Source organism: Dendropsophus ebraccatus, chromosome 5 (assembly GCF_027789765.1).
Source record: "Dendropsophus ebraccatus isolate aDenEbr1 chromosome 5, aDenEbr1.pat, whole genome shotgun sequence".
In the NCBI taxonomy this organism is placed as follows: Eukaryota; Metazoa; Chordata; class Amphibia; order Anura; family Hylidae; genus Dendropsophus; species Dendropsophus ebraccatus.
Window position 1 is genome coordinate 121,586,868 of NC_091458.1, and position 19,289 is coordinate 121,606,156.

Consider the following 19,289-nt stretch of genomic DNA (forward strand, 5'->3'; position numbering starts at 1 on the left):
GCTGTGATGAAACACCTTTTACAGCGCAACAAAGCTTAAAAATGTAGTAAAAAAAAGTTTAATTAAATTAAAAAAAAACTATACCCCTCGCTGACAATTTTTTAAAGAGAATAAAATACACTCATCATTGACAAAATCCACATAGTCCACTATGTCCACATAATCCAACATAGTCCTCAAGATATCAGTATCATAACTGAACTCTTTTTTGAGACACTGGCAATGCTACATTGTATGCCTCCTGCTCAGCACAATACCCTACTGCTGCAAGGTTATTCTGGGGTCTGTATATTGCAGGGAGCCTGATACTGGGCTCTGTATACTGAAGGAGGCCTGATACTGGGCTTTGTATGTAGTGTGCCGGTACGGCTGGTCCACTAAGTCTTAATACCACCTGGGTAAAGTGCCTCTGTCAGGTATCATACTAAAGGGGATGAAGGAGATGTGATATGTGGTATTATGTAGGGGGCCTGATACTGGGGTCTCTATCATGTAGTGGGTCTGATACTAGGAGCTGTATTATGTAGGGGGCCTGATACTGGGGTCTGTATTATGTAGGGGGCCTGATACTGGGAGCTGTATTATGTAGTGGGTCTGATACTGGGAGCTGTATTATGTAGTGGGTCTGATACTGGAAGCTGTATTATGTAGTGGGCCTGATACTGGGAGCTGTATTATGTAGTGGGCCTGATACTGGGAGCTGTATTATGTAGGGGGCCTGATACTGGGAGCTGTATTATGTAGGGGGCCTGATACTGAGAGCTGTATTATGTAGGGAGCCTGATACTGGGAGCTGTATTATGTAGTGGACTGATACTGGGAACTGTATTATGTAGGGGGCCTGATAGTGGGGTCTGTATTATGTAGGGGGTCTGATACTAGGAGCTGTATTATGTAGGGGGCCTGATACTGGGAGCTGTATTATGTAGTGGGCCTGATACTGGGAGCTGTATTATGTAGTGGGCCTGATACTGGGAGCTGTATTATGTAGTGGGTCTGATACTGGGAGCTGTATTATGTAGTGGGCCTGATACTGGGAGCTGTATTATGTAGTGGGCCTGATACTGGGAGCTGTATTATGTAGGGGGCCTGATACTGGGAGCTGTATTATGTAGGGGGCCTGATACTGGGAGCTGTATTATGTAGGGGGCCTGATAGTGGGGTCTGTATTATGTAGGGGGCCTGATACTGGGAGCTGTATTATGTAGGGGGCCTGATACTGGGAGCTGTATTATGTAGGGGGCCTGATACTGGGAGCTGTATTATGTAGGGGGCCTGATACTGGGAGCTGTATTATGTAGGGGGCCTGATACTGGGAGCTGTATTATGTAGAGGGCCTGATACTGGGATCTGTATTATGTAGGGGGCCTGATACTGGGATCTGTATTATGTAGGGGGCCTGATACTGGGGTCTGTATCTTGTAGTGGGCCTGATACTGGGATCTGTATTATGTAGGGGGCCTGATACTGGGAGCTGTATTATGTAGGGGGCCTGTTACTGGTGTCTGTATTATGTAGGGGGCCTGATACTGGTATCTGTATTATGTTTGGAGCCTGATACTGGGAGCTGAATTATGGAGGGGGTCTGATACTGGGAGCTGAATTGTGGAGAGGGCCTGATACTGGGAGCTGTATTATGTAGTGGGCCTGATACTGGGAGCTGTATTATGTAGGGGGCCTGATACTGGGAGCTGTATTATGTAGTGGGCCTGATACTGGGAGCTGTATTATGTAGGGGGCCTGATACTGGGAGCTGAATTATGTAGGGGGTCTGATACTGGGAGCTGTATTATGTAGGGGGCCTGATACTGGGAGCTGTATTATGTAGGGGGCCTGATACTGGGAGCTGTATTATGTAGGGGGCCTGATACTGGGATCTGTATTATGTAGGGGGCCTGATACTGGGATCTGTATTATGTAGGGGGCCTGATACTGGGGTCTGTATCTTGTAGTGGGCCTGATACTGGGAGCTGTATTATGTAGGGGTCCTGATACTGGGGGCGGTGGGAATTTTACTTCCTATTTTCACATTTTTGTAAAAGTGCCGGGGAGGCTAAAAGAAATAATGTGCTCTCACTGCCAGCGCCGATGACGTGTACCTCTACTCTGGTCACCCAGGTCGTGATGTGTAAGCGCTGCTCGGCCAATCAGCGCTGACGTGGGTCCCCTCTTTAACCAGGAAGCGGCTCTGGGTGACCAGAGTCTGGGTATGTGGTCTCAGCGCTGGCCTGTTATTACTTTTAGCTTTCCCTTCCCAGCACCTTTTAAATAATCGCCCGAGTTGTCCTTTAAAGCAGTACTATCAGCAGGTTCGGGTCAGTGAACCTGCTGATATGTGTCAGCCGCTATTTAACTCCGGATTCCAGGACTGTAAGTCATATTTATTTTGGGTCCGGTATGGTGCTGTTTTCCGCTAATTGCTAATATGCTAAATAGCGGTCCCGGAGCATTTGTGGCGTTCCCCATGCTCCTGGAGCACCCACTCGGCCGCCCTAGCCTGCCTCCTCCGAGCCCTCCCACTATACATATTTATATATTCATAGCTAGGCCGCTTGTAATGGCGCATGTGCAGGAAGCAGCCCGTTACATACGGCCTAGCTATATGAATATATATGAATATGCATAGTGGGGCGGGCTGGGAGGAGGCAGGCTAGGGTGGCCGAGCGGGTGCTCCAGGAGCATGGGGAATGCCTCAAATGCTCCGGGATTGCTAATTGGCACATTAGCAATTAGCGGAAAACGGCACTATACCGGACCGCACAGAAATATGACTTACAGCCCTGAAATCCGGAGGTAAATAGCGGCTGGCTCATATCAGCAGGTTCACTGGCCCGGCTTTAAGGCTGGGTTCATACTATGTTTTTCCTATCTGGTCAACGTATCCGATTTTAATTGGTTACTTTTAACAGACAGAAAAACGTAGTCAACACTATTTTTGTGTACGTTAAGAAAACATATCCGTTTTGATCTGTTTCTTTTTATAATGGAAGTCACTGGAAAAAAAGCATCAAAACTGATGGCACACAATTGAATCATTTATTTTTTTTTTTAAAGTATACGTTAAATGGATAGAAAAACTTACCCAGCCTAAGACTAAGAAAAAAAAAGAGATTTTAATTCTTAGCATAAATATCCCCTTCTTGATGTTGACCTCAGAAACTATGTCAGGAAAGGAGGATATAGAAATAAACTTCAAATGAATTGAGAAATCAGGACAGCTCAGAAAGGCTCTTAGAAAACTATTTATTGGTTGGGGTGTAATACATTACATGCCATGGGTCTTGGTAAAATACAATTAAATTCAGTGATGAAAGTCAAAATTTTGGTGTAAAATGAAACTGGCTCAGTTGCCCCTAGCAACCAATCAGATTCCACCTTTCATTTTCCAAAGAGTCTTTGAGGAATGAAAGGTGGAATCTGATTGGTTGCTAGGGGCAACTGAGCCAGTTTCACTTTATACCATGTTTGATAAATCTCCCCCCTTAACCCAAAATATCCACAATGCTACTCCTTGCATTTAAAAGGATAATACCAGCTTGGATATTTTCAGCAGACATATTTATGGCATATAACAGCAGGTGCCATATTTCCAAATATCTGAGGATTTATATGCCCTAAATGTAGTAAAAAGATGGGAGATCAGAACATGATTTATCATATAGGCAAACCCCATGCAGTGTGTTTTACAAATAGAGCATTTTAGGACTTCTGTCAAAACAGTCTTTTCTAGTCCACATTCACTCGTATCTTGGCACTGAGTGTTCACTCCGGAGACCTCCCTAAAATATAAAATAGATTTGGGATCATATAATATGAATGCAGGGAGGTAATGAATCTACAATGGTGGATCTACTGAATCTCCTTTAAAACAGTTCATAGTTTCATAATCAACCCCCTCTATATTAATAAAAATAATATAATATATTTTATAATAATATAAAATAATACATCACAAAGTCACTTTCACACAGTAGTATTTTGGTCAGTATTTTGCATAGCTACTGGACATCATGTGCAGATGTGGTTTCGTACACACAGAATGACTGACTTAGGACCCTATTACACCAGCAGATTATCTGACAGAATTTTGAGCCAACAGGTAATAAAGGAAAGACTAAGATTTCTCCTCTTTTCGAATCCAATCCTGGCTCCGGCTTAAAAAAATTTGTCAGATAATCTGTTGGTGTAATAGGGCCCTTAAACCTGCCCCCTCACATCTTGTAAGATATACCTCTAAGATGTGGGAAGAGCAGATGTAGGTGCCATGGAGCAGAAGGCATCAGTCATTTCTGATTCAGGTACAACCCGAAATCCAAAAATTAAAACTTATTGTTTAGGAAACAGGCCAAGCAATCCAGGAGACTAAGTGTTTGTACAGTGGGTACACTGTGGTATACCTTTTTAAAGGCATTCCGACTTATATATATTTTACCAACACTAATACAACAAACTCCATTACCTAAGAATAATTTACCACGTTGGGTCTGACTCCTGTTTTATGTTACAGTCATCTTTTAGGTCTGTTAAAAAAAAACAAAAACAAACAACAACGTAAGCAAGTGAAATGCTCTGTAATGTATTGTAAGTCTTTTATAGTTTTCGTGGAAAATAAAATCTTTTATATTCTGCAAGTCACTACATTGTGTTGCCACATCCAGAATGACAGGAACACAGCTGCATGCGTCCCTCCCAAAAAATCACAGAACTGCAGGTGCACTCGGTAAGCCAGGCAAACTACTGGGGCTTCAACACTGCCCGAGGACCTAAAACAGTAGGTGACCAAAGACTCTGAACAGCATAGGGAACAAGTACAAGCGTGCACTGAACCTTGGTGCTGTATGTGCCTACATTGTCACTACAGGGATGTTACAATGCTGGTACAGAAAAGAGTGACGCCTGATCAGAACACCCAAGGATGTTTCTGTGGTTGTTTTTCAATGTCAAGCATGCTTTTTATGGGTTGCTGACATGCAGAACATTAGCGCCGTTCTGCCTTTAGGGTACTTGTTTTCTTCTGCTTCTGAAAACACCTGACTTAATTAGGCGGAACAAAAGCCATAGATAGATAATTCTGCAGGTACCCTCTAGGAGTCATCTGCTTTAAGGTGCCAGTGTATAGCTGGGAGGGTCCTCTGCTGTGAGGCTGCAGAGTGTGACTCTGGGGCTCCTATGATCTCGGATGCTTTAAAGGAGAAGTCCGGCAAAAATTTTTATTTAAGTATTGTATTGCCCCCCCCAAACTTATACAAATTACCAATATACACTTATTACGGGAAATGCACATAAAGTGTTTTTTTCCCTGCACTTACTACTGCATCAAGGCTTCACTTCCTGGATAAAATGGTAATGTCACTTCCTGGATAACATGGTGATGTCACTTCCTGGATAACATGATGATGTCACGACCCGACTCCCCGAGCTGTGCGGGCTGTGGCTGCTGGAGAGGATGATGGCAGAGGGATGCTCAGTGTCCCTCCAGTGCCCTGTGTCCCTCAGTGTCCCCCTGCCATCATCCTCTCCAGCAGCCACAGCCTGCACAGCTCTGGGAGTCAGGTCGTGACATCACCATTTTATCCAGGAAGTGAAGCCTTGATGCAATAGTAAATGCAGGGAAAATAGCACTTTGTGTGCATTTCCTGTAATAAGTGTATATTGGTGATTTGTATAACTTTGTAGGGACAATACAATACTTTAATAAAATTTTTCGCCGGACTTCTCCTTTAAATCGTCCTACAGCCTGGGGGCTCTAAGGCTCTGTATGTACCCTGGGGCTCTCATGGGCTGGTGGCGAGAGAGATTTTATATATATTATATATATAATGCCTCATAGCAGGTTTATTCAGAGAGAATAGTTAGAAACCGTGAATGCTTTTCCTATGATCTGGTAATGAAAAACTAAAGTAGATCTTTTACCGGATTCTGTATAAGGTCCAGACTCAGTTTCATCTGTTATTTCTGAAATGCAAACATGCCAATACAATAAATCAGACTAAATAATGTAAATTAATATAGAAATTAAAATTTACAAGTAGATGACTATTGATGATATGTATCAATATGTGAATAAGGTCATCTACTAGGGACTATTTCTACACTAAGTATAGGTACCTCCCTCCCCCGCCACTGTAGTGGAGCTCTGGCCCCCAATGCGCAGTATTTCCAAGATAGGACTTGGCTACTCAGCCAATCAGTGGCTGAGGCGGGTTGCTTTTGCGACCACTGGTTTGTGTCGTCCCTGTTTCTGCAAGTGCTGCACATCTGAGAACAGAGTTGGGATAAGTACATGTCTATTAATTTTTTCTTTCCACCTGCCTGAGCACAAATATAAAAAAATTTGCATGCCATATAACTCCTTTAAAATTCATAATTATGTTCGAAAATTTAAGTCTACACCAACTCCCAGTAAATCCGACCTGATGTTTGTGCAGATGTTTGTGCAAATATGTTGTGCACCATGATTTATGACTTGACTGGAGGTCTCAGGCTGTGACAGATGCTGTGTATGTTCAATTGCTTAGAATATTTGCATTTTCTTAATATATTAAAAATTGGTTTTATATGAACCTAAAGTGTTTACCACTACATCTTTAAATCCCCAAAACATACTTACGGCTGTTGAGCACCAGCCCAGGAAAAGGCCTATTAAAAAAATGTAATTTTAAATTAAACTCATTCAAATGTACACAAAGGACCAATAGAGAGATGAATCTGCTCTTGAACGCGATGGTTAGCGTAGGTATCAGTCTAAAAGTGGTCAACTTGTTGGGCAGATGGACTCAAACAATTTAATCAAACTGTGCGCTAAGATCCTCATATATATACACTATATATGGAAGTAATGTAATTTAAAATAATCCAAAGCAGGACACCAGTCATTGGCTGAACAGATGCTTCTTTTTGTCAAGATCAACACCAAAAAATACTGAACAGCGGGACTGAGCACTGGTGAAAATGTGGTGGCATGGCGAAGGTGAGTTTTAGTTTTCTTAGTTTTTTTAGCCACGTCTGAGCACATCTACATACAAAACATAGTCCCTGGACTGGACCATGCTTTTAATTTGTAAAAATACATTTTTACATTAGACATTAGTTTAATATCAGAATATTGTCAAGTAGCAGAAAATGGAAATAGTATTTAAGATTTGTGATAAGCTGATGGTCTAATGTTACAACTCACCTTATGACTGTAAATTTTATAAACTGTGCTGAATCCAGAATTCTACGCATTGAACTTAGTTCTAGATAACTGGGAGCTTTGAATAAAACCCCTGGTGGCATCCCATCTACTACAACACATCCCGGGTTGGCGGTTATTTTCCTGTAGGGGACTTTCACTGGAAAGTTCATACCAATTGCTTCTCCTATGAAACAGAATTGTTATGATAAGGCAAGAATAGCTGACTTTTATTATTATTATTATTATTCTTAGAAATATTAAAGTTAGTAAACTTGACACATGCATTCTCTAAAAGCCATCTCATGCAACCAATTATTATGGAATGATATCATATCATCCAGAAGTAGGAAAAAAAGGCAATGTAAGGTATGATTGATCCCTAAATCAATAATCCCCCTCCCCAAAAAAATTAAAATAGGTAAAGTGTACCTGTCGTCATAACTTTCAATATCTAAATCAACAGTATATCAATGTGATATAAACAAAGTTTGCAATTTACATTCACTATTTTCTTTTAGTTATCATGGAGAACACGGAACTTCCTGTTTTCAGACTTTTTTTTTTTCTCAAAGCGTCAGAAAACAGGAACTCCTGTGTATCCCAGATCATCTGAGCGCTCACAGAGAGAAGGCAGTCATGTAACTGATGGACACATTGAGCCATGACTCTCTGTACTGGTTGTAATTCCTGTATTTAGTCTGTTTTTTACAGAAAATCTGCCGTTTGGAGACTGGACCTGGATTTCTGGTAGGTTCAGCTTTGTTTTACAGCATGATAACAACAACATGTTTATTGCAAACTTGCATTTTTTCACATTTACTGTTGATTTAGATTTAGAAATTTATAACAACAGGTACACTTTAAAGTGTTAAATTGTAGTTAAAACTTTTAAAATCAAAATCAACAGTGGATGTGATATAAAACAAGTTTGCAATTTAAAATCAGTATTTTTTTTTATCATGCTGTAAATCAAAGCTATAACTTATTTTTATCCAGGTCTGGTCTCCTGAAGGCAACTTTTTAGTCTTGTGCTGATTGGAAAAAAAAGCAACTAAACACATGAAGTCCTGGCCAGTACATAGTGTCACAGCTTAATGTGTCTGTCAATCACATAATCACATGACTGCCTTCTTTGTGAGCACTCAGATGACCGGTACTTCCTGTATTTAGTCCCTTTTTTTTTCAATCAGCACAAGACTATAAAAAGCTGCCTTCAGGAGACTGGACCTGGATACAAGTAAGTATAACGGTGTTATCAAGCATGATAACTAACTAACTAACTAAATAAATAAATAAATAAATAAATAAATAAATGTAAATTGCAAACTTGCTTTATATCACATCCCCTGTTGATTTAAATTTTAAACATTTTAACAATGACAATTTAAATTTCCTTTTTTAACTCCATCTCTATTTTGTTATATATAAGCTAAAAGAAATAGATAAAAAAGTCTCTCTTTGTCCTAGAACAGCACTCCTCCTCACAATTCTGCATCTTGGTGTAAGGTAATAGGTTGCAGCAGGAGCCTTCCCCAATTGCAAAGCTAATAATATGTCTTTCAAAAAATAAACTAAAGTCATTTGAGAGACAGAAATTTTTAGCTTTAAAGTGGACCTTTCAAGTTAAGAGCAGCATAACATAGGGACACATTTTTCCAGCAGTCTATCCCTTACACCAGGATGTAGTGTATGGTCAGAGAACCAACAAGCAAAAGCAAGTAGTGAGCAACCGGAAAAGTATCATGTCTGTGGCGGCCTCTCCTGCCCTCCGATGACTGACAGATCTCTCACCGTCATTGCTTACCAAATTTCAGACTGAACAATTCATTAACCTGTTCCCTCAGCTGACGAGCTTTGTCAGTTCTTATCGTCTTCTCAGGGTCCGTATCTACAAAATAACATCAAATTAAGATCAACATGGGGAAGCGAGAGGCACAATGGTACAGATCTGGTGGGGACGCACAAAACTTTAGCCCTTCTGAAAGGAGGTGATGGCACTCATCCACTCTATTACAGGGGTCCTTCTGGATGGCGGTGCAAGGGGAGTTCAATATACACTTATTACAGGAAGTGCACAGAAAGCGCTTTTTTCCTTGCACTTACTACTGCATCAAGGCTTCCCTTCCTGGATAACATGGTGATGTCACGACCCGACTCCCAGAGCTGTGCGGGCTGTGGCTGCTGGAGAGGATGATGTCAGGGGGATGCTCAGTGTCCCTCAGTGTCCCCCTACCATCATCCTCTCCAGCAGCCATAGCCTGCACAGCTCTGGGAGTCGGGTTGTGACATCACTATTTTATCCAGGAAGTGAAGCCTTGATGCAGTAGTAAGTGCAGGGAAAAACCACTTTATAAGCATTTCCCGTGTATATTCGTGATTTGTATAACTTTTGGGGGGCAATACAATACTTTAATAAAAATGTTCGCCGGACTTCTCCCTTAAGCATTTTGCATATAAAATACTAAGAGTGTTTACATGCCACATACCTGGTACAGTTACTTGGATGATATTGAGATCCTCAACTCCAGATGCATTGATCAATTTATTATGTACCTGTATTCTTTCTTAAAATGAGAAAAATAACTTTTTTTAGGCAACTTGTGTAACTAACTTTCAGTATTTAGAAAAGGAAAATAACATTGTTTTAACCTGATCACATCCACCACTTTGCAAAGACCATCCAGGAGACATTTACCTCAAAGAGGATTGCCTATACTGACACATTGTAACAAACACAAGACAGGTATTCAGCCCCTGTATGTAAACAATCACAATAAAAGCTAAGGGCCCTATTATTAGGAGCGATATTCAGCCGAATCAGGCCAATTATCGCTCCCTGTAATACAGACAGCGATCAGCTGAAGAAACAATTATCTGCTTTTCGTGTCTTTAGATCTGGACCTAATCGTCCGAGGAGTGATAGGGATGCATGGCCAACAGCTAACAATTGAATACATTATCTGTCCACGCTCCCCATCTTCTCCTGCACTCTGCCACTTCCTGGTGGCTGGAGCTTCACAATGGCCTGTCTGCGCTGACAGCCCACTTATCCAAGCACTGGTCGCAGTGGTCCTGGCCAGTGATTGGCTGAGCAGCCTGTCAGCTCAGACAGGCTGCTCTAAAGCTCCAGGCACCAGGAAGCAAGCAGAGGGTAGGAGAAGACCTGGAGTGTAAAGAGGTAATGGATAACAGTTTACAGCAAGGCCTGCACGGACATTGCTAACGATGTCCGTGCAGCCCTTGCTAAACGATTGTCAAGCCGTTTAATAGGCTCTGTAAAAGAGCGCTGATCTAGCAGATTGGTGCTTGTTTACATTATTGATCAGGCCTTGATCAATTAGGGCCCTATTATACCAACAGACTATAAACCGAGAACTGGTCTTAAAGAAACCATTGAGATGTCTCCTCTTTTCAAATCTGTTCCTGGCTTTGGCTGCAGAAATCGGTCAGATAAATCTGTTGGTGCAATAGGGCCCTTAGACTGTGAAAGGCAAGTTGTTGTTTTTGACAGTGCCGTAACTTTTTATTATGCAATTTTTTGAAGCATTATTAACAATATAGGGCTATGTTCACATTCAGTAAGAGAACGATCGTTCCGTGACCCCGGCTGGGTCACGGAACGGCCGGTCTCTGCCCGGATCATTTTGGCCGGTACTTAAGTACCAGCCGGATGATCTTTCCAGCCGAAGGGTTCTGATGCGGGTGCATCAGCGCGCGCCCGCATCAGAACCTCCCAGAGCACACAGCCGGAGCCGCTCGCTTCATTGTGTGAACTGACATGTCAGTTATTTGCGGCCCCGTATGAGATCCCGGCCGGAGCGCATACGAAGTGTATATTCTCCGACCGGGATCCGACAGAAGATAAGCCTATGTCCACACCTCCCAAAGTACGGCCGTTGTTGCCGATGGCAACAATGACCGTACTTGTACGTAGTGTGAACATAGCCTGATAGTTATATAGTTCTGAAAACAATTCGATCAGCTAAAAAGAAAGCAAAGAAGAAGGTCCTGCTAGACACAACTGGTATTATACTGGTGGCGTACTTACTTTGTGGAAACTGAAAGGTTGTGCCTTTGGCGGCAGCCTCAAACAATTCAGGTCTGATAAAAGATGATTACAATTATAGCATAAACTCAGACATTCAGCTTTCTAAACAAGTGAATAAAGTAAAGACTGTCTCACTTTTTGACAATAAATTTAATCTTCGCCCGGTTTCTGAGAATTTTCTCCAGTCTTGGAATGCCAAAAGTGGAGGGTCTGCGAAAAGGAACTCCCTCGGGAAGGCCTTCCACATAGAAGTCTGCTGGGTAGGATTCAAACAGCACAAATGGTACCTTAATAGGCTCTTTCACACCCAGAGCCTCCCCTAAATGAAGAGAGATTGACACATGTAGAAGGGTTATTAGAGACGTTCTCGGGGCATTACACCTTCATAACTTATTGGCTCAGCTACATCTGCAATAATAATGGCACAAAGTGACAAACTTCAGACCAAAGCCTTGTATTTTGAGCCATTCTACTGAACGTAATAGTAAAATGGTTTGTTTGCGCACACGTTTTAGGTCTATGTTCACATACTGTCAAAATGACGGCCATTTTTATTAGGTGGCCATCTTTAATGGGAAAAGATGGCTGTTATTTTAAAACAACAGGCGTTATTCGCATAGTAACACCCAAAGTTATAAAATAATGGACGTTATTTGCCGTTAAATCATTTTGACAGTGTGTGAACACAGCCTTAGGTTGTAAAAAAAGTGTCTGGCACATTTTTGGGTCAGTTTATGGCCTGAAACATTCTACATAGTTTTAAAGCTTGATAAAAGTATCAAACACCATGATCTGCTGTGATAAAACCTGGCACACCTTAGAACCTTCAGTCTAAGTTTACAATAAGAGTTAAAAAGAAATTTGTCATCAGTAAATGACCCATTGTTTAAATTTATTTTTTATTTTAAATAAAAAATTTTAAGAATATTTGGTGTATTTTAATTTTCTATTTTTCTACATCTATTATAATACAATCAAAGATATCACACGTGAGATGTCATTAACATGTCCAGAATGTGGGAAATATTTTATTAAGAAATCATATCTTATAAACCAGGGGTCCCCAAACTTTTCACACAGGGGGCCAGTTCACTGTCCCTAAGACCGTCGGAGGGCCGGACTATAAAAAAAAAAAACTATAATCAAATCTCAGTGCAAAATGCCACAACACCCCCCCCCCACACACACACACAAAAAAAGTAAAAGCATCCCTCTCTTTCCACCCCTCACCCAGCCCACACTCAACCCCTCACTCCCCCCTCAACCAGCCTCCCCTAACTCCCCCTTCACACCCTCAACCAGCCCCCTCACCCCATTTACTAATAATGTATCCCTGCATTGTCCCCCATATAGTTATATTGTCCCCCTGCAATGACCCCCATATAGTTATAATGACCCCCATATAGTTATAATGACCCCCTGCAATGTCCCCCATATAGTAATAATGTCCCCCATATAGTTATAATGACCCCCTGCAATGTCCCCCATATAGTTATATTGTCCCCTGCAATGTCCCCTATATAGTTATAATGCCCCCCTGCAATGTCCCCCATATAGTTATATTGTCCCCTGCAATGTCCCCCATATAGTTATAATGCCCCCCTGCAATGTTCCCCATATAGTTATAATGACCCCCATATAGTTATAATGACCCCCTGCAATGTCCTCCATATAGTAATAATGTCCCCCATATAGTTATAATGACCCCCTGCAATGTCCCCCATATAGTAATATTGTCCCCCTGCAATGTCCCCCATATAGTTATATTGTCCCCCTGCAATGTCCCCCATATAGTTATTATGCCCCCCTGCATTGCTACAAAAAAAAATAATACTGCGTTAATCTCTTCTAGCCTCTTCAGCCGGTCAGTCGCCGGAGGGATCCCCCAGCAGGAGCAGCGACGTCATCACTGCCCCTGCCGGAGGATCCCTGAGAGATCATGTCCAGGTTACATCCCAGGCGGGGGGGTTGGTGGTCCGTGCGGCGCGGAGGAGGCTGGCGGCAGGAATAACATCTGACACTGCTCCAGGATCTGCGGTCCATTGCACCAGACCGCAGATCCTGGAGCAGGACCGCAGATCTCGGAGCAGTGTGAATTGTCAGCCCTGCCGCCAGCCTCCTCCGTGCCGCACGGACCACCAACCCCCCCGCCTTGGATGTAACCTGGACATGATCTCTGAGGGATCCTCCGGCAGGGGCAGTGATGACGTTGCTGTACCTGCTGGGGGATCCCTTCGACGGGGATGTCGGCAACAGTGTGGATGCGGGGCAGGGGCTGGCGTGATCCGGAAGGGGGAACTCTTTTATTGGTGCTCAGTGAGAGCAGTCTTCTCACTGACCACCAGTGAAAAAGTTGTCCCTGCCAGAAGTGCGGCGGGGGCCGGATAAAAGGCCTTGGGGGGCCGCATGTGGCCTGCGGGCCGTAGTTTGGGGACCCCTGTTATAAACACATCAAAGATCTCACACAGGAAACACTGACAACTAAGCCTAAAACTGAGCTATTTCTGTTTAGATTGCTTTCCAGCAGTGTCCTCCTTATCATCACAGACAGAATTACAGTGAGAGGTGACACCAGTAATACATCAGACATGATCTTCAGGATGGTTTAAGCTCAACCCCTTCCCCCACACACAGGTCACAAATGATGTCTATAAAATGCTCTATAAAATGCTCATTATATTGTGAACAGGGTCTGAACCTGATCACTGTGTCTGTGTCCATGAGGCTTGCTGTAAAGTATATCTCTAAATGCTGTTAAAAACAGCTCGAACAAGATGACCACAATGTACTGTACAAAAAAACAAGATTAGAAAAAATGAGGTAATACATTCACTTTAGAGAGAAACTATCAGCAGGTTAAAATCATCTAACCTGCCATTTCTGCGATATTAAGAGTTTAAAGGGGTTATCCAGTGAAATTATTTTTTTTTTTTCAAATCAACTGGTTTCAGAAAGTTTTATAGATTTGTAATTTACTTCTATTTAAAAATCACTGTACTAATACATTGAGCTAACGCTACTTACCACATTTTTCTTCAAATAGTGCTTCAACTTTTTGTTTTAGATCAGTAATTTTGGCGTTCCAGGCCTCTGTTGTGGAAGGAAATTAGGTAATTAGGCTTATAAAATATTCATAAAGAATACATTGCTGCATAAGTGGTGCAATAATCCATCCTACAAAGTAATAGCACATCGCTAGAATATCACATCTATCACTATGATTAGTGATACAGTACAACAGTCTACACCCCCTATCCTGACAATTCCTGACATTTCTTTTTTTTCCCCAAAACACTGTTCACTGTACAGGATCAATAATGTTATATTTTATAATAATGTTTATGTTTTTTATATTATATTTTAATAATTCGGACAATTCTACATGTAGCAATCCCAAATTTGTTTTTGTTTAGACTTTTTTAATTTGAAAAACTGGAAAGTAGGGGTGATGTGAATTTTTATTAGGGAAAAAATGTTGTTCTTATTGCAATTTTTAGTCCCCTTAGGGTAATTCTTCAAGCAACTGCTTGATTGCTCATAGGGATCAATGTAATACAAAATATAGCGGTCTCAGCAGGCACAGAGCCCTAGTACAGACCCCGGGATGTCATGACAATGGATCCGCCCACTATACAATCAATAACATGCAGTTACTGTGTTTCTTTTTTTTCCCTCCTAAGAAACATTCCGCCAAATGGAATGGCCTAAAAAACATTCCACCAAATGGAATGGCCTAAGAAACATTCAGCCAAATGGAATGGCCTAAGAAACATTCCTGCCAAATGGAATGGCCTAGGAAACATTCCGCCACATGGAATGGCCTAAGAAACATTCCGCCAGATGGAATGGCCTAAGAAACATTTAATTAAATGGAATGGCCTAAGAAACATTCCGCGGCATGGAATGGTCTAAGAAACATTCCGCCGCATGGAATGGCCTAAAAAACATTCCGCAACATAGAATAACCTTAGAAACATTCCGCCAAATGGAATGGCCTAAGAAACATTCTGCCAAATGGAATGGCCTAAAAAATATTCTGCCAAATGGAATGGCCTAAGAAACATTCCGCCAAATGGAATGTCCTAAGAAACATTCCGCCAGATGGAATGGCCTAAGAAACATTCTGTCACATAGAATATCCTAAGAAACATTCCGCCAAATGGAATGGCCTAAGAAACATTCCGCCAGATGGAATGGCCTAAGAAACATTTCATTAAATGGAACGGCCTAAGAAACATTCCGCCGCATGGAATGGCCTAAGAAACATTCCAACGCATGGAATGGCCTAAGAAACATTCCAACGCATGGAATGGCCTAAGAAACATTCCAACGCATGGAATGGCCTAAAAAACATTCCGCAACATAGAATAACCTTAGAAACATTCCGCCAAATGGAATGGCCTAAGAAACATTCCGCCAAATGGAATGGCCTAAGAAATATTCTGCGAAATGGAATGGCCTAAGAAACATTCCAACGCATGGAATGGCCTAAGAAACATTCCAACGCATGGAATGGCCTAAAAAACATTCCGCAACATAGAATAACCTTAGAAACATTCCGCCAAATGGAATGGCCTAAGAAACATTCTGCCAAATGGAATGGCCTAAAAAATATTCTGCCAAATGGAATGGCCTAAGAAACATTCCGCCAAATGGAATGGCCTAAGAAACATTCCGCCAGATGGAATGGCCTAAGAAACATTCCGCCAGATGGAATGGCCTAAGAAACATTCTGTCACATAGAATATCCTAAGAAACATTCCGCCAAATGGAACGATCTAAGAAACATTCCGCCGCATGGAATGGCCTAAGAAACATTCCAACGCATAGAATGGCCTAAAAAACATGCCGCAACATAGAATAACCTTAGAAACATCGCGCCAAATGGAATGGTCTAAGAAACATTTCGCCAAATGGAATGGCCTAAAAAAATATTCTGCGAAATGGAATGACCTAAGAAACATTCCAACGCATGGAATGGCCTAAAAAACATTCCGCAACATAGAATAACCTTAGAAATATTCCGCCAAATGGAATGGGCTAAGAAACATTCCGCCAAATGGAATGGCCTAAGAAATATTCTGCGAAATGGAATGGCCTAAGAAACATTCTGTCACATAGAATATCCTAAGAAACATTCCGCCACATGGAATGGCCTAAGAAACATTTCATTAAATGGAATGGCCTAAGAAACATTCCAACGCATGGAATGGCCTAAGAAACATTCTGTCACATTGATTGGCCTAAAAAACATTCCGCAACATAGAATAACCTTAGAAACATTCCGCCAAATGGAATGGCCTAGGAAATATTCTGCCAAATGGAATGACCTAAGAAACGCTCCGCCAAATAGAATGACCTAAGAAACGCTCCGCCAAATGGAATGGCCTAAGAAACATTCCGCCAAATAGAATGGCCTAAGAAACATTCCGCCAAATGGAATGGCCCAAGAAACTTTCTACCAAATGGAATGGCCTAAAAAACATTCCGCCACATGGAAAGGCCTAAGAAGCATTCCGCCAAATGGAATGGCCTAAAAAACATTCCATCAAATTGAATGGCCAAAGAAACATTTCACTAAATGGAATGGCCTAAGAATCATTCCACCACATGGAATGGCCTAAGAAACATTCCGCCAAATGGAATGGCCTAAGAAACATTCCGCCAAATGGAATGGCCTAAGAAACATTCCGCCAAATGGAATGGCCTAAGAAACATTCCGCCAAATGGAATGGCCTAAGAAACATTCCGCCAAATGGAATGGCCTAAGAAATGTTCCGCCAAATAGAACCATTTAAAAACATTCTGCCGAATGGAATGGCCTAAGAAACATTCCGCCAAATGGAATGGCCTAGGAAACATTCATAGTTACTGTGTTTCAATTCCAATGTCAGCTTTAAAAGTGCCATTAAAAAAGTTAATAGCGATCGCTTTTTGTGGGCTATTAGCTGCAGGACCCCCAAACCCACTCCATACTCCCCTGACTGGTGCACAGTATTTACTGTGTTTGGGGTTGATGTATGCACTGCCTCCTCAGTCAATGAGCAGATGAGATGGGATGCCCCTGTGGCGCTGACTGTCATTCAGCAGTGTCCCCCTACACTTTATGCACTTTTTTATCTAAATACACAGACTGGCTGGTGTCTGGCACATCCGCCTGTTATATGTAAAACCCCTATTTATATACAATGGCTGGACCACTATCTGCCTTATGTCTCATCCCTACTCCTCATAGATTCCTCATAGTGTTCTGCAGAATTTGGTGGCATCATATAAATACATTTCTATTATTATGATGATTATGATTATCATCCTTATTAAACTTTTATCACAAAAATCAATACCATGTAGGTAAGGAAAACACTGAAATGACAAAAATATTTATATATTTTACCAAAGGAGAACTCTCTTCCTCGTGGTTTACAGAGCACTGTGGAACCATTGGTTTGAGGAGCACAGGGCACTACTTTTTTTGTTTTATCTGGAAGAAAGAAAAAAAAATGATATATATATATATAATCTTGATAGAAGTACAACTTTTCTTTACTTAATACTAATCATATAATATGTTTGGTGACACGTAACTTGCGGCCATTACTTTAAAAAGGGCACTCCAGAAAAAAAAATTCAAATAAACTGAGATTTGTAATTTACTTCTATTAAAAAATCTTGTCTTCCAGTACTTAGCAGCTGCTGTATTTCCTGCAGGAAGTGGTGTATTCTCTCCAGTCTGGCAAACAGGAGAGGTTTTCTAAGGGGATTTGCTACTGCTCCAGACAGTTCACAGGAGAATTCCGGCACTCACCGCTTGATGTACTCAGATTTATTAACACATAAATGGAGGATAAAACATTACACTGGAACAGTCAGGACACACTGCGGCTGAATAGCCTTCCTCATCTGTCAAAGGAAGGCTATTCAGCCGCAACGTGTCCTATCTGTTCCAGTGTGATGTTTTATCCTCCATTTGTGTGTTAATAAACCTAACTGCATCAAGCGGTGAGTGCCGGGAATCTCCTTTTGTCTATGCTAAACACTATCCACGTGCACCACCATCACAGAGTGCTGACATGCTGGCTGAGCTGAACAGTTCCTGTCACGGACAGAGGTGGCGGCAGAGAGCACTGTGTCAGACTGGAAAGAATACACCATTTCCTGCAGGACATACAGCAGCTGATAAGTATGGGAAGTCTGGCGTTTTTTTTAATAGAAGTAAATTACAAATCTCTGTCGCTTTCTGACACAAGTTTATTTGAAAGAAACATTTTTTTTCACTAGACAACCCCTTTATACCTCCACTCCCTCTCACTGCATGTATCTGCTATTAGGTAAGAGGCCAGTATATTTCTATGTGATGCAGCTTTACTCTTTTCTGACTGCAGAAAAAGCCAGAGATTTGTAATTTACTTTTATAAAAAAACAAAAAAACAAAACACAAGTCTTCCAGTACTTATCAGCTGCTGTATGTCCTGCAAGAAGTGGTGCATTCTTTCCAGTCTTGAGAGCAGAATAAGTTTTCTATGGGAATTTGCTGCTGGTCTGGACAGTTTGTGTCACGGAAAGAGGTGGCTGCAGAGAGCACTGTGTCAGACTAAAAAGAATACATCACATACAGCCGCTGAGTACAGTTGATTTTTTTTTTTTATTGCTGAACTACCCCTTTAACTCTATCATATTGATATACTCTTTGCACTCATTTTAACCATTTACTTTATACCACTGCCCCCATTGGAGAGACTGCTCTACATCTTACCATCCTCTGCAGCAGGATTTCCTGGACTCTGTTCTTTGTCTAGGCTCCGACATGCTACAAATAAAGAAACAATACTTATATTGCCTGCTGGCTGACAAATACACAGAGCACCATAAGAAACTCAGCTTGATAACCTACATTAGTACCGTTCCGTAACAGAACTAAGACTAAATTGTGTTGTTTTTTTTTATTCTTATTACTTTGATTGACAAAAAATGCAACTTCTTGTATAAAAAATAAGAAATAACAAGAAATCAGTAGTATAAGCGATTTTAAGAAACTCTATAACAGGTTTTATTAGGCAAAGAAGC

The 19,289-nt window shown here is 41.5% G+C and overlaps 1 protein-coding gene and 1 long non-coding RNA gene across 2 annotated transcripts in view; one reads left to right on the top strand and one right to left on the bottom strand.

Annotated features, from left to right (window-relative positions):
* Window positions 1-3,463: 3,463 nt before the first annotated feature.
* Window positions 3,464-19,289, bottom strand: part of GTF2I (general transcription factor IIi) — a 49,356-nt gene continuing 33,530 nt past the window's right edge. The window contains exons 21-32 of the mRNA XM_069971162.1: window positions 18,979-19,032; window positions 17,620-17,706; window positions 14,250-14,315; window positions 11,361-11,544; window positions 11,226-11,278; window positions 9,664-9,741; window positions 8,982-9,065; window positions 7,178-7,361; window positions 6,611-6,639; window positions 5,914-5,955; window positions 4,460-4,520; window positions 3,464-3,779 (exon numbers count right to left, since the gene is read on the bottom strand). Of these exons, the coding sequence (XP_069827263.1) occupies window positions 4,471-4,520; window positions 5,914-5,955; window positions 6,611-6,639; window positions 7,178-7,361; window positions 8,982-9,065; window positions 9,664-9,741; window positions 11,226-11,278; window positions 11,361-11,544; window positions 14,250-14,315; window positions 17,620-17,706; window positions 18,979-19,032 (911 nt within the window). The 3' untranslated portion in view covers window positions 3,464-3,779; window positions 4,460-4,470. The remainder of the gene's footprint in view (window positions 3,780-4,459; window positions 4,521-5,913; window positions 5,956-6,610; window positions 6,640-7,177; window positions 7,362-8,981; window positions 9,066-9,663; window positions 9,742-11,225; window positions 11,279-11,360; window positions 11,545-14,249; window positions 14,316-17,619; window positions 17,707-18,978; window positions 19,033-19,289) is intronic.
* The window catches only part of LOC138792974 (uncharacterized), a 46,296-nt gene continuing 33,873 nt past the window's right edge, over window positions 6,867-19,289 (top strand). Inside the window, exon 1 of the long non-coding RNA XR_011363195.1 lies at window positions 6,867-6,970. This is a non-coding gene — a long non-coding RNA (uncharacterized lncRNA). The remainder of the gene's footprint in view (window positions 6,971-19,289) is intronic.